A 14043-nucleotide genomic window follows, 5' to 3' on the forward strand; every position below is an offset into this window, starting at 1 on the left:
ATGTTGCATCAGCTCAAACCTCCAACCAGGACAGTCAATAAAGACATATTTCATGTTGCAACACACCAATACTCCAGTTCTGGATGCTCACAATGCACATTTTCACTTTCAAACTCAGAAAAGACATTCCTTTGAAACTCTTTATTAGTATTTCTTCCATAGAGCTTATTTCAGTGTGTACAATGAATTGTTTGTGTTGTTGATTGGTCTTAATTAGGTGTGTTGAACCAATCAAACTTATACACTAAGAAATCAATACTCAAGCAATAGTAACACACGCACAAACACAGCTTAGCCCTCAGACACAGATGAAATCAAAGACAATAGATTTAATGAAGTAGACGGATGATGTAAGAACCTTTCCTAATGTTCTTAGCAGCCGTAGAGCCGGTTGATCCTCTGGATGTCGATGCGGGACATGCCCTGCCTCTGGCCGATCTGGACCCTGGGGTTGGGGATGGGGGTGATGCTGTCCCTCCCGTACTGGACGGAGAAGGCTGTTCTCCCATAGTGCATGATGGAGGAGTAGTCGTAGGGAGTGCCTAGGTTGTTGGTGCGCTGCCTGTGGAAGTTGTAGGCCATCCGCGGGTCGATGTTCTCCCAGTTGATGCGGACGTACTGGTCGCGGTCGCTCCTGGTCTGCTCGTGCTGGAAGCCCAGAGCGTGGTTGATCTCGTGCTGGATGATGCCGTGGTAGAGGCAGCCCTGCTTGTTGAGAGAGAGGACCTGCATGCCTCCCGTTTTGCCCAGAGACGAGAAGCAGCCGTCTCTGTTCTCGATGCTGATGAAGTCGCGCTGGTTCGTACGGGGAACGAAGCGGATGCAGGTGCTGCTGTGGAAGGACTTCATGGCCCTGTCGATCTTCTGCTTGTCCCAGCTGGAGAAGACGCCGCTCATTGTGAAGGGGATGGTCACCATGCCGTTGGAGGCTTTCCTCCACAGGCAGCTGTTGCTCCAACACGTCATGGCGTTTCTGGTTCTGGGTGCCACCAAGTCACCCTCCAGCAGGATCTCACTGGAGCCGTTGTTGGAGGCCAAGATCCTGGTGCCGATGTCTACAGCGTCGGCCTCGGGGTCGTCAACTTGGGCCTCGGGGTCGTCAACTTGGACCTCTGACCCGCTTCCTTCCTCCATGAAAGGAAGAGCCCGGGAGAGGCCGAGCAGCAGCAGCAGGAGGCCCAGAGAGGGATTCATCTTCAGGTTTTTGTCTGGTAGCTTCTGGGCTCTGAGCTTCTCTGCAAATGTCCTGGAGATGCTGTGGAGAGACTCCTTGCAGCTTGATGCTTGAGTCTGCTCAGTCCTGCTCTTTTATACTCTTCTTAACAGGTGTGTCTGCTGGAGGATTAAGGGTTGGGGTCCAGACTGCTAGGCCTAAATAAACCTCTGAAGGGAGGACGCCACGGACAAACCCATAGTTTCAACATGGTTTCTTATTTCTGCTCATTAAAAGGATGACGAGGGCTGGTTTACAGGGACATATTTATCTAAACACCTGATGACGAATGCTTAAAGAACAATGAAGGAAAAAGAACACATTAAGGTTTCCTTTAAATGATTAAGACCATTTATGAAGTATCAGACCGGAGAGGAGTGTAGAAACTGGTCATCCATGTCAGAGTCACTGAGAGCTGCACTACAATACTGAACGGACATTCACTGTGAATTTTTTCAGGACTTTGTTAATGGCTGCTGGGCTTTTGATGGAAGGTTTTTGTGTTCAGGTAAGAGCAAACCACAAAATGGAGAGAAACATGTTCAGTCAAAAAGATTTTCCATCACTGCAGAAGACTGACTCCAGGATGGAGACTGGTCATAGATATTTGATATTTCATGTTGCAACACACCAATACTCTGTTCAGTGTTGGATGCTCACAACACAAACATTTTCACTTTAAAACTTGACTTTCCCTGAAATATTGCCCATAGTTATGAGGTGTGTCCTTTTTCTAGACTTGTAGCAGTGGATCACACTCAAAAACACAGTCCATGAACTAAATGACTTCTAACATCTTTCATTAATGATGGCGCCATACAGTCTGTTTAATCTACAGACTGTGTTTTTGAGTCCGAACCAATGCTCCAAGTCTTGAATGATCCTACTTGGTTTCACACATCCAAATAAAGTTCATGTAACAGTGGATCTGGTTGAACGCGCTGGTGTTGCCTCTCTGTTTCCTTTCTGTACGTGATCTGTTTATCTCTTTGTTGACAATATTCTCTTTTTGGCAACATCCGTTCTGTTAAGTCATGATTAATCATGATGCATTATATATAGTCCCTCATTGATTCTTTGACTTAAGTCTACAGAGCGATCAAACTCAGGTGAGCTTGGCATTTTGAAACAACACAGTACTGGACAGTAATAACCATCAATACTAATGGGAAGCCATACTAAGGGGATGGCCTGGTACCGTGTATGGGTAGGATATAATGCATGGCAAATATAGTTTAAATCAGTAGTCTAAATAATTGATTCAGATGAATGTGGCGTTGTGTCTGTGTATGGTTGTGCTCTGTGTGATCACACGAGCACAACCATGCACACCATGCACAAGATGAATGAACAACAAACACAGTAATTACGTTTTTTTTTATTGCCAAGACACATTTCTTGAAATTATGCTCCATTTCCCAAAACTCTAAACACAAATGCATAACTGCACACTCATCTTCACAAACTTCAAACTTCCATGTCAAAACCAAACTCTCCACTCAAAACCATGTAATCTTACATCTAAACCAAACTTTGCCTTCAGACATCACACAAAAGCCATCAAATACACACACACTACAAAATATCCATTACACACTGGTGAGATCAATTCACAACACTACCGTAAAAACCTGTTACTGCAATGAATAATGGAGCTTATGTTTTCCCCCAGAACAACCTCTTTACATGATGAACACAATATAAACACACAACACATGTATACATTTTCAAAATTTTTAATTTTTCAATGTACTGTCTGGGTCAGGCCAGAGATTCTCATCAGCATCACATCACAAAACAAATGAACTGACCCACGACCCTTTGATCTGTCTATCCTGAGCTTCTGATTGGTGTGTGAACAATTTTGACTCTTAGTGTTTCCACCTGGGGAATTGTGTGTTAATTGGGTTCGAGTTGTGATGACTTGAGTTAATGATATTGAATGCCAGTGCTTTCTAAATGAGCACATGCTGCAGCCGGTGATATATGAAGGGATTTGTGTGTAGAGTTTTTCACAAAAAGTTCAACAAATCTGAATCATGTGTGGAAACAGGGGAATAGTGTTTATAGTTTTGGGAAATGGGTCTGTCTTTTGGTAGATGGCGTCATGGTTTGGGATGTTTAGTTAATAGGCCCAGTTATAGTGTGTAAGAGATCGAGAAAAACTATAAGCCTTTTTCGGTCCTTTTACTGTCTTCTCTCTTGAAGGCATGATTTCCAAGCATGACTGCATTTACTGAACCAGCCACAGTATCAGAAGAACACAAGACATGCTCTGGTCTATCAGCTCCCATCAAACTGGCCAGAGTAGATATTAGGGTTATTCTTTGACTTTATTCTAGACTTCATCATTTAAAGAAATGTGATAAAAAAAAATAAAAAAAGACTGAAATCATAATTCTAACATTCATACCTTGGATGACAATTGAAATAAGTTTTAGCTTTTGATATATCAAAGAAAATTGTGATATTTTGTATGTAATAACCTTTTCTAAAGGAGTTACTCGGTCTTCAATGGGCAAACCTATTGTTTCAACATTTATGTTTGTAATTCCTGCTCATTTAAGGTACAACCAGGGTTGGTTAACAGGATGGAACATTTTTACCTGAACACCTTATGTTGTGGTGAACCATTTCTTAAAGACTTTACATCATCTACATTAAACTCACTCCAAATTAACCAGCACATTTATATCTTCATTCCTTTGGAACTCTTTGTTAGTATTTCTTCCATAGAGCTTATTTCAGTGTGTACAGTTCATGGATTATGTTATTGATTGATCTTACTTAGGTGTGTTGAACCAATCAAACATAGTGGGTTATACAATAAGACATCAATACTCAAGCATAATAGTGATGTAAGAACCCTTTCTAATTTTCTTAGCAGCAACAGAGCAGGTTGATCCTCAGGATGTTGAGGTGGGACATGGTTTCATGAATGAAATGAAACCACCTGAGCAGGGAAAATCATTCTGTGGTTGAACTGTTCACTGTTCACTGTTCACTGTTGAACTGTTTATATGATAGTTCCTCCTCCAGGGTCCCAGGTTTGATCCCCCGTAATCCCAAGTTGCTCTACCCTGTTTGAAGTGTCCGTGAGCAAGACTCTGAATCCCTACCGGTCTCACCACAGCGGTGGAATGTTGTAGCAGTGGCCATTTGCCCTCAACTCCAATGACCAGGATTCGAATCACAAATAATTCCAAGAAGACTTCTACCATGAGAGAAGTTTAAATGTGTAGATATTTTTTCTTATTTAACCATGGCCAAAGCCTTTCCCTAACCATAACCAAGTTCTTTTAGTTGTGGAACCTTAACCGTAACTTTAATGGAAACCTTTAGAAAAGTTTTTTTGCTTGACTAAACCTGACAGCTGTGAAAATGACGCGTTCAATTCTTGCTATTGTCACATAATCCAATTTGTGGTGGAGGAATGTAATCTTGACATAAGTTGAGTTTGTCTCATGAGATCATGTTGCATCAGCTCAAACCTCCAACCAGGACAGTCAATAAAGACATATTTCATGTTGCAACACACCAATACTCCAGTTCTGGACGCTCACAATGCACATTTTCACTTTCAAACTCAGAAAAGACATTCCTTTGAAACTCTTTATTAGTATTTCTTCCATTGAGCTTATTTCAGTGTGTACAATGAATTGTTTGTGTTGTTGATTGGTCTTAATTAGGTGTGTTGAACCAATCAAACTCATACACTAAGAAATCAATACTCAAGCATAGTAACACACACACAAACACAGCTTAGCCCTCAGACACAGATGAAATCAAAGACAATAGATTTAATGAAGTAGACGGATGATGTAAGAACCTTTCCTAATGTTCTTAGCAGCCGTAGAGCCGGTTGATCCTCTGGATGTCGATGCGGGACATGCCCTGCCTCTGGCCGATCTGGACCCTGGGGTTGGGGATGGGGGTGATGCTGTCCCTCCCGTACTGGACGGAGAAGGCTGTTCTCCCATAGTGCATGATGGAGGAGTAGTCGTAGGGAGTGCCTAGGTTGTTGGTGCGCTGCCTGTGGAAGTTGTAGGCCATCCGCGGGTCGATGTTCTCCCAGTTGATGCGGACGTACTGGTCGCGGTCGCTCCTGGTCTGCTCGTGCTGGAAGCCCAGAGCGTGGTTGATCTCGTGCTGGATGATGCCGTGGTAGAGGCAGCCCTGCTTGTTGAGAGAGAGGACCTGCATGCCTCCCGTTTTGCCCAGAGACGAGAAGCAGCCGTCTCTGTTCTCGATGCTGATGAAGTCGCGCTGGTTCGTACGGGGAACGAAGCGGATGCAGGTGCTGCTGTGGAAGGACTTCATGGCCCTGTCGATCTTCTGCTTGTCCCAGCTGGAGAAGACGCCGCTCATTGTGAAGGGGATGGTCACCATGCCGTTGGAGGCTTTCCTCCACAGGCAGCTGTTGCTCCAACACGTCATGGCGTTTCTGGTTCTGGGTGCCACCAAGTCACCCTCCAGCAGGATCTCACTGGAGCCGTTGTTGGAGGCCAAGATCCTGGTGCCGATGTCTACAGCGTCGGCCTCGGGGTCGTCAACTTGGGCCTCGGGGTCGTCAACTTGGACCTCTGACCCGCTTCCTTCCTCCATGAAAGGAAGAGCCCGGGAGAGGCCGAGCAGCAGCAGCAGGAGGCCCAGAGAGGGATTCATCTTCAGGTTTTTGTCTGGTAGCTTCTGGGCTCTGAGCTTCTCTGCAAATGTCCTGGAGATGCTGTGGAGAGACTCCTTGCAGCTTGATGCTTGAGTCTGCTCAGTCCTGCTCTTTTATACTCTTCTTAACAGGTATGTCTGCTGGAGGATTAAGGGTTGGGGTCCAGACTGCTAGGCCTAAATAAACCTCTGAAGGGAGGACGCCACGGACAAACCCATAGTTTCAACATGGTTTGTTATTTCTGCTCATTAAAAGGATGACGAGGGCTGGTTTACAGGGACATATTTATCTAAACACCTGATGATGAATGCTTAAAGAACAATGAAGGAAAAAGAACACATTAAGGTTTCCTTTAAATGATTAAGACCATTTATGAAGTATCAGACCGGAGAGGAGTGTACAAACTGGTCATCCATGTCAGAGTCACTAAGAGCTGCACTACAATACTGAACGGACATTCACTGTTCATTTTTTCAGGACTTTGTTAATGGCTGCTGGGTTTTTGATGGAAGGTTTTTGTGTTCAGGTAAGAGCAAACCACAAAATGGAGAGAAACATGTTCAGTGAAAAAGATTTTCCATCACTGCAGAAGACTGACTCCAGGATGGAGACTGGTGATAGATATTTGATATTTCATGTTGCAACACACCAATACTCTGTTCAGTGTTGGATGCTCACAACACAAACATTTTCACTTTAAAACTTGACTTTCCCTGAAATATTGCCCATAGTTATGAGGTGTGTCCTTTTTCTAGACTTGTAGCAGTGGATCACACTCAAAAACACAGTTCATGAACTAAATGACTTCTAACATCTTTCATTAATGATGGCGCCATACAGTCTGTTTAATCTACAGACTGTGTTTTTGAGTCCGAACCAATGCTCCAAGTCTTGAATGATCCTACTTGGTTTCACACAACCAAATAAAGTTCATGTAACAGTGGATCTGGTTGAACGCGCTGGTGCTGCCTCTCTGTTTCCTTTCTGTACGTGATCTGTTTATCTCTTTGTTGACAATATTCTCTTTTTGGCAACATCCATTCTGTTAAGTCATGATTAATCATGATGCATTATATATAGTCCCTCATTGATTCTTTGACTTAAGTCTACAGAGCGATCCAACTCAGGTGAGTTTGGCATTTTGAAACAACACAGTACTGGACAGTAATAACCATCAATACTAATGGGAAGCCATACTAAGAGGATGGCCTGGTACCGTGTATGGGTAGGATATAATGCATGGCAAATATAGTTTAAATCAGTAGTCTAAATAATTGATTCAGATGAATGTGGCGTTGTGTCTGTGTATGGTTGTGCTCTGTGTGATCACACGAGCACAACCATGCACACCATGCACAAGATGAATGAACAACAAACACAGTAATTACGTTTTTTTTTTTATTGCCAAGACACATTTCTTGAAATTATGCTCCATTTCCCAAAACTCTAAACACAAATGCATAACTGCACACTCATCTTCACAAACTTCAAACTTCCATGTCAAAACCAAACTCTCCACTCAAAACCATGTAATCTTACATCTAAACCAAACTTTGCCTTCAGACATCACACAAAAGCCATCAAATACACACACACTACAAAACAGTCTTTACACACTGGTGAGATCAATTCACAACACTACCGTAAAAACCTGTTACTGCAATGAATAATGGAGCTTATGTTTTCCCCCAGAACAACCTCTTTACATGATGAACACAATATAAACACACAACACATGTATACATTTTCAAAATTTTTAATTTTTCAATGTACTGTCTGGGTCAGGCCAGAGATTCTCATCAGCATCACATCACAAAACAAATGAACTGACCCACGACCCTTTGATCTGTCTATCCTGAGCTTCTGATTGGTGTGTGAACAATTTTGACTCTTAGTGTTTCCACCTGGGGAATTGTGTGTTAATTGGGTTCGAGCTGTGATGACTTGAGTTAATGATATTGAATGCCAGTGCTTTCTAAATGAGCACATGGTGCAGCCGGTGATATATGAAGGGATTTGTGTGTAGAGTTTTTCACAAAAAGTTCAACAAATCTGAATCATGTGTGGAAACAGGGGAATAGTGTTTATAGTTTTGGGAAATGGGTCTGTCTTTTGGTAGATGGCGTCATGGTTTGGGATGTTTAGTTAATAGGCCCAGTTATAGTGTGTAAGAGATCGAGAAAAACTGTAAGCCTTTTTCGGTCCTTTTACTGTCTTCTCTCTTGAAGGCATGATTTCCAAGCATGACTGCATTTACTGAACCAGCCACAGTATCAGAAGAACACAAGACATGCTCTGGTCTATCAGCTCCCATCAAACTGGCCAGAGTAGGTATTAGGGTTATTCTTTGACTTTATTCTAGACTTCATCATTTAAAGAAATGTGATAAAAAAAAATAAAAAAAGACTGAAATCATAATTCTAACATTCATACCTTGGATGACAATTGAAATAAGTTTTAGCTTTTGATATATCAAAGAAAATTGTGATATTTTGTATGTAATAACCTTTTCTAAAGGAGTTGCTCGGTCTTCAATGGGCAAACCTATTGTTTCAACATTTATGTTTGTAATTCCTGCTCATTTAAGGTACAACCAGGGTTGGTTAACAGGATGGAACATTTTTACCTGAACACCTTATGTTGTGGTGAACCATTTCTTAAAGACTTTACATCATCTACATTAAACTCACTCCAAATTAACCAGCACATTTATATCTTCATTCCTTTGGAACTCTTTGTTAGTATTTCTTCCATAGAGCTTATTTCAGTGTGTACAGTTCATGGATTATGTTATTGATTGATCTTACTTAGGTGTGTTGAACCAATCAAACATAGTGGGTTATACAATAAGACATCAATACTCAAGCATAATAGTGATGTAAGAACCCTTTCTAATTTTCTTAGCAGCAACAGAGCAGGTTGATCCTCAGGATGTTGAGGTGGGACATGGTTTCATGAATGAAATGAAACCACCTGAGCAGGGAAAATCATTCTTTGGTTGAACTGTTCACTGTTCACTGTTCACTGTTGAACTGTTTATATGATAGTTCCTCCTCCAGGGTCCCAGGTTTGATCCCCCGTAATCCCAAGTTGCTCTACCCTGTTTGAAGTGTCCGTGAGCAAGACTCTGAATCCCTACCGGTCTCACCAGAGCGGTGGAATGTTGTAGCAGTGGCCATTTGCCCTCAACTCCAATGACCAGGATTCGAATCACAAATAATTCCAAGAAGACTTCTACCATGAGGGAAGTTTAAATGTGTAGATATTTTTTCTTATTTAACCATGGCCAAAGCCTTTCCCTAACCATAACCAAGTTCTTTTAGTTGTGGAACCTTAACCGTAACTTTAATGGAAACCTTTAGAAAAGTTTTTTTGCTTGACTAAACCTGACAGCTGTGAAAATGACGCGTTCAATTCTTGCTATTGTCACATAATCCAATTTGTGGTGGAGGAATGTAATCTTGACATAAGTTGAGTTTGTCTCATGAGATCATGTTGCATCAGCTCAAACCTCCAACCAGGACAGTCAATAAAGACATATTTCATGTTGCAACACACCAATACTCCAGTTCTGGACGCTCACAATGCACATTTTCACTTTCAAACTCAGAAAAGACATTCCTTTGAAACTCTTTATTAGTATTTCTTCCATTGAGCTTATTTGAGTGTGTACAATGAATTGTTTGTGTTGTTGATTGGTCTTAATTAGGTGTGTTGAACCAATCAAACTCATACACTAAGAAATCAATACTCAAGCATAGTAACACACACACAAACACAGCTTAGCCCTCAGACACAGATGAAATCAAAGACAATAGATTTAATGAAGTAGACGGATGATGTAAGAACCTTTCCTAATGTTCTTAGCAGCCGTAGAGCCGGTTGATCCTCTGGATGTCGATGCGGGACATGCCCTGCCTCTGGCCGATCTGGACCCTGGGGTTGGGGATGGGGGTGATGCTGTCCCTCCCGTACTGGATGGAGAAGGCTGTTCTCCCATAGTGCATGATGGAGGAGTAGTCGTAGGGAGTGCCTAGGTTGTTGGTGCGCTGCCTGTGGAAGTTGTAGGCCATCCGCGGGTCGATGTTCTCCCAGTTGATGCGGACGTACTGGTCGCGGTCGCTCCTGGTCTGCTCGTGCTGGAAGCCCAGAGCGTGGTTGATCTCGTGCTGGATGATGCCGTGGTAGAGGCAGCCCTGCTTGTTGAGAGAGAGGACCTGCATGCCTCCCGTTTTGCCCAGAGACGAGAAGCAGCCGTCTCTGTTCTCGATGCTGATGAAGTCGCGCTGGTTCGTACGGGGAACGAAGCGGATGCAGGTGCTGCTGTGGAAGGACTTCATGGCCCTGTCGATCTTCTGCTTGTCCCAGCTGGAGAATACGCCGCTCATTGTGAAGGGGATGGTCACCATGCCGTTGGAGGCTTTCCTCCACAGGCAGCTGTTGCTCCAACACGTCATGGCGTTTCTGGTTCTGGGTGCCACCAAGTCACCCTCCAGCAGGATCTCACTGGAGCCGTTGTTGGAGGCCAAGATCCTGGTGCCGATGTCTATAGCGTCGGCCTCGGGGTCGTCAACTTGGGCCTCGGGGTCGTCAACTTGGACCTCTGACCCGCTTCCTTCCTCCATGAAAGGAAGAGCCCGGGAGAGGCCGAGCAGCAGCAGCAGGAGGCCCAGAGAGGGATTCATATTCAGGTTTTTGTCTGGTAGCTTCTGGGCTCTGAGCTTCTCTGCAAATGTCCTGGAGATGCTGTGGAGAGACTCCTTGCAGCTTGATGCTTGAGTCTGCTCAGTCCTGCTCTTTTATACTCTTCTTAACAGGTGTGTCTGCTGGAGGATTAAGGGTTGGGGTCCAGACTGCTAGGCCTAAATAAACCTCTGAAGGGAGGACGCCACGGACAAACCCACAGTTTCAACATGGTTTCTTATTTCTGCTCATTAAAAGGATGACGAGGGCTGGTTTACAGGGACATATTTATCTAAACACCTGATGATGAATGCTTAAAGAACAATGAAGGAAAAAGAACACATTAAGGTTTCCTTTAAATGATTAAGACCATTTATGAAGTATCAGACCGGAGAGGAGTGTACAAACTGGTCATCCATGTCAGAGTCACTGAGAGCTGCACTACAATACTGAACGGACATTCACTGTTCATTTTTTCAGGACTTTGTTAATGGCTGCTGGGTTTTTGATGGAAGGTTTTTGTGTTCAGGTAAGAGCAAACCACAAAATGGAGAGAAACATGTTCAGTGAAAAAGATTTTCCATCACTGCAGAAGACTGACTCCAGGATGGAGACTGGTCATAGATATTTGATATTTCATGTTGCAACACACCAATACTCTGTTCAGTGTTGGATGCTCACAACACAAACATTTTCACTTTAAAACTTGACTTTCCCTGAAATATTGCCCATAGTTATGAGGTGTGTCCTTTTTCTAGACTTGTAGCAGTGGATCACACTCAAAAACACAGTTCATGAACTAAATGACTTCCAACATCTTTCATTAATGATGGCGCCATGTAGTCTGTTTAATCTACAGACTGTGTTTTTGAGTCCGAACCAATGCTCCAAGTCTTGAATGATCCTACTTGGTTTCACACATCCAAATAAAGTTCATGTAACAGTGGATCTGGTTGAACGCGCTGGTGCTGCCTCTCTGTTTCCTTTCTGTACGTGATCTGTTTATCTCTTTGTTGACAATATTCTCTTTTTGGCAACATCCGTTCTGTTAAGTCATGATTAATCATGATGCATTATATATAGTCCCTCATTGATTCTTTGACTTAAGTCTACAGAGCAATCCAACTCAGGTGAGCTTGGCATTTTGAAACAACACAGTACTGGACAGTAATAACCATCAATACTAATGGGAAGCCATACTAAGAGGATGGCCTGGTACCGTGTATGGGTAGGATATAATGCATGGCAAATATAGTTTAAATCAGTAGTCTAAATAATTGATTCAGATGAATGTGGCGTTGTGTCTGTGTATGGTTGTGCTCTGTGTGATCACACGGAACATTTTTACCTGAACACCTTATGTTGTGGTGAACCATTTCTCAAAGACTTTACATCATCTACATTAAACTCACTCGAAATTAACCAGCACATTTATATCTTCATTCCTTTGGAACCCTTTGTTAGTATTTCTTCCATAGAGCTTATTTCAGTGTGTACAGTTCATTGATTATGTTTCTGATTGATCTTACTTAGGTGTGTTGAACCAATCAAACATAGTGGGTTATACAATAAGACATCAATACTCAAGCATAATAGTGATGTAAGAACCCTTTCTAATTTTCTTAGCAGCCACAGAGCAGGTTGATCCTCAGGATGTTGAGGTGGGACATGGTTTCATGAATGAAATGAAACCACCTGAGCAGGGAAAATCATTCTGTGTTTGAACTGTTCACCACTCTGCATATGCAGCTGGTGACGGGCATTGCGTTGTTTTAAGAGGTCAGGAGCAAAAAAGGTTGCAATCCAGTGCTGTGGATGACTGTATATTACATGTTGTTTATGTTTATATGATAGTTGTACATCCTCCTCCAGGGTCCCAGGTTTGATCCCCCGTAATCCCAAGTTGCTCTACCCTGTTTGAAGTGTCCGTGAGCAAGACTCTGAATCCCTACCGGTCTCACCAGAGCGGTGGAATGTTGTAGCAGTGGCCATTTGCCCTCAACTCCGATGACCAGGATTCCATTCACAAATAATTCCAAGAAGACTTCTACCATGAGGGAAGTTTAAATTTGTAGATATTTTTTCTTATTTAACCATGGCCAAAGCCTTTCCCTAACCATAACCAAGTTCTTTTAGTTGTGGAACCTTAACCGTAACTTTAACGGAAACCTTTAGAAAAGTTTTTTTGCTTGACTAAACCTGACAGCTGTGAAAATGACGCGTTCAATTCTTTCTATTGTCACATAATCCAATTTGTGGTGGAGGAATGTAATCTTGACATAAGTTGAGTTTGTCTCATGAGATCATGTTGCATCAGCTCAAACCTCCAACCAGGACAGTCAATAAAGACATATTTCATGTTGCAACACACCAATACTCCAGTTCTGGATGCTCACAATGCACATTTTCACTTTCAAACTCAGAAAAGACATTCCTTTGAAACTCTTTATTAGTATTTCTTCCATAGAGCTTATTTCAGTGTGTACAATGAATTGTTTGTGTTGTTGATTGGTCTTAATTAGGTGTGTTGAACCAATCAAACTTATACACTAAGAAATCAATACTCAAGCAATAGTAACACACGCACAAACACAGCTTAGCCCTCAGACACAGATGAAATCAAAGACAATAGATTTAATGAAGTAGACGGATGATGTAAGAACCTTTCCTAATGTTCTTAGCAGCCGTAGAGCCGGTTGATCCTCTGGATGTCGATGCGGGACATGCCCTGCCTCTGGCCGATCTGGACCCTGGGGTTGGGGATGGGGGTGATGCTGTCCCTCCCGTACTGGACGGAGAAGGCTGTTCTCCCATAGTGCATGATGGAGGAGTAGTCGTAGGGAGTGCCTAGGTTGTTGGTGCGCTGCCTGTGGAAGTTGTAGGCCATCCGCGGGTCGATGTTCTCCCAGTTGATGCGGACGTACTGGTCGCGGTCGCTCCTGGTCTGCTCGTGCTGGAAGCCCAGAGCGTGGTTGATCTCGTGCTGGATGATGCCGTGGTAGAGGCAGCCCTGCTTGTTGAGAGAGAGGACCTGCATGCCTCCCGTTTTGCCCAGAGACGAGAAGCAGCCGTCTCTGTTCTCGATGCTGATGAAGTCGCGCTGGTTCGTACGGGGAACGAAGCGGATGCAGGTGCTGCTGTGGAAGGACTTCATGGCCCTGTCGATCTTCTGCTTGTCCCAGCTGGAGAATACGCCGCTCATTGTGAAGGGGATGGTCACCATGCCGTTGGAGGCTTTCCTCCACAGGCAGCTGTTGCTCCAACACGTCATGGCGTTTCTGGTTCTGGGTGCCACCAAGTCACCCTCCAGCAGGATCTCACTGGAGCCGTTGTTGGAGGCCAAGATCCTGGTGCCGATGTCTATAGCGCCGGCCTCGGGGTCGTCAACTTGGACCTCTGACCCGCTTCCTTCCTCCATGAAAGGAAGAGCCCGGGAGAGGCCGAGCAGCAGCAGCAGGAGGCCGAGAGAGGGATTCATCTT

General features: G+C 43.5%; 4 protein-coding genes across 11 annotated transcripts; all 4 read right to left on the reverse strand.

The window, feature by feature from the left end:
• Nucleotides 1–372: 372 nt before the first annotated feature.
• Nucleotides 373–1197, reverse strand: LOC144542118 (high choriolytic enzyme 1-like). 3 transcript variants are annotated; one of them, XM_078287617.1, is made up of 2 exons: nucleotides 1111–1194; nucleotides 373–1068 (listed from the first exon to the last, which is right to left on the reverse strand). In XM_078287617.1, exons 1-2 carry the CDS (start codon nucleotides 1192–1194, stop codon nucleotides 373–375), a joined length of 780 nt encoding a protein of 259 aa, XP_078143743.1. The 3 variants fall into 3 exon arrangements, with proteins under 3 accessions (XP_078143743.1, XP_078143708.1, XP_078143770.1); XM_078287582.1 differs by having other exon boundaries at nucleotides 1105–1194; XM_078287644.1 differs by having other exon boundaries at nucleotides 373–1197.
• A 3859-nt stretch (nucleotides 1198–5056) lies between these two features.
• LOC139914813 (high choriolytic enzyme 1-like) lies at nucleotides 5057–5881 on the reverse strand. 3 transcript variants are annotated; one of them, XM_078287699.1, is made up of 2 exons: nucleotides 5795–5878; nucleotides 5057–5752 (listed from the first exon to the last, which is right to left on the reverse strand). In XM_078287699.1, the coding sequence occupies exons 1-2, from the start codon at nucleotides 5876–5878 to the stop codon at nucleotides 5057–5059; spliced, it is 780 nt and encodes a 259-aa protein (XP_078143825.1). The 3 variants fall into 3 exon arrangements, with proteins under 3 accessions (XP_078143825.1, XP_078143796.1, XP_071759322.2); XM_078287670.1 differs by having other exon boundaries at nucleotides 5789–5878; XM_071903221.2 differs by having other exon boundaries at nucleotides 5057–5881.
• A 3861-nt stretch (nucleotides 5882–9742) lies between these two features.
• LOC139914816 (high choriolytic enzyme 1-like) lies at nucleotides 9743–10567 on the reverse strand. Of its 4 annotated transcripts, none has more exons than XM_078287378.1 (2): nucleotides 10492–10564; nucleotides 9743–10425 (listed from the first exon to the last, which is right to left on the reverse strand). In XM_078287378.1, exons 1-2 carry the CDS (start codon nucleotides 10562–10564, stop codon nucleotides 9743–9745), a joined length of 756 nt encoding a protein of 251 aa, XP_078143504.1. The 4 variants fall into 4 exon arrangements, with proteins under 4 accessions (XP_078143504.1, XP_078143491.1, XP_078143471.1 ...); XM_078287365.1 differs by having other exon boundaries at nucleotides 9743–10438; nucleotides 10481–10564; XM_078287345.1 differs by having other exon boundaries at nucleotides 9743–10438; nucleotides 10475–10564.
• Nucleotides 10568–13239: 2672 nt separating this feature from the next.
• On the reverse strand, nucleotides 13240–14043 carry LOC139914815 (hatching enzyme 1.2-like). Its single transcript, XM_071903224.2, has one exon. The coding sequence runs from the start codon at nucleotides 14038–14040 to the stop codon at nucleotides 13240–13242; it is 801 nt and encodes a 266-aa protein (XP_071759325.2). The 5' UTR covers nucleotides 14041–14043.

This window comes from Centroberyx gerrardi, chromosome 1, assembly GCF_048128805.1.
Source record: "Centroberyx gerrardi isolate f3 chromosome 1, fCenGer3.hap1.cur.20231027, whole genome shotgun sequence".
NCBI classification, from domain to species: Eukaryota; Metazoa; Chordata; class Actinopteri; order Beryciformes; family Berycidae; genus Centroberyx; species Centroberyx gerrardi.

Excerpts from the sequence above, each read along its gene's own strand:
- LOC139914815 (XM_071903224.2), bottom strand. The coding sequence starts at position 14,040 with ATGAATCCCTCTCTCGGCCTCCTGCTGCTGCTGCTCGGCCTCTCCCGG.
- LOC139914813 (XM_071903221.2), bottom strand. The coding sequence starts at position 5,878 with ATGAATCCCTCTCTGGGCCTCCTGCTGCTGCTGCTCGGCCTCTCCCGG.
- LOC144542118 (XM_078287644.1), bottom strand. The coding sequence starts at position 1,194 with ATGAATCCCTCTCTGGGCCTCCTGCTGCTGCTGCTCGGCCTCTCCCGG.
- LOC139914816 (XM_071903226.2), bottom strand. The coding sequence starts at position 10,564 with ATGAATCCCTCTCTGGGCCTCCTGCTGCTGCTGCTCGGCCTCTCCCGG.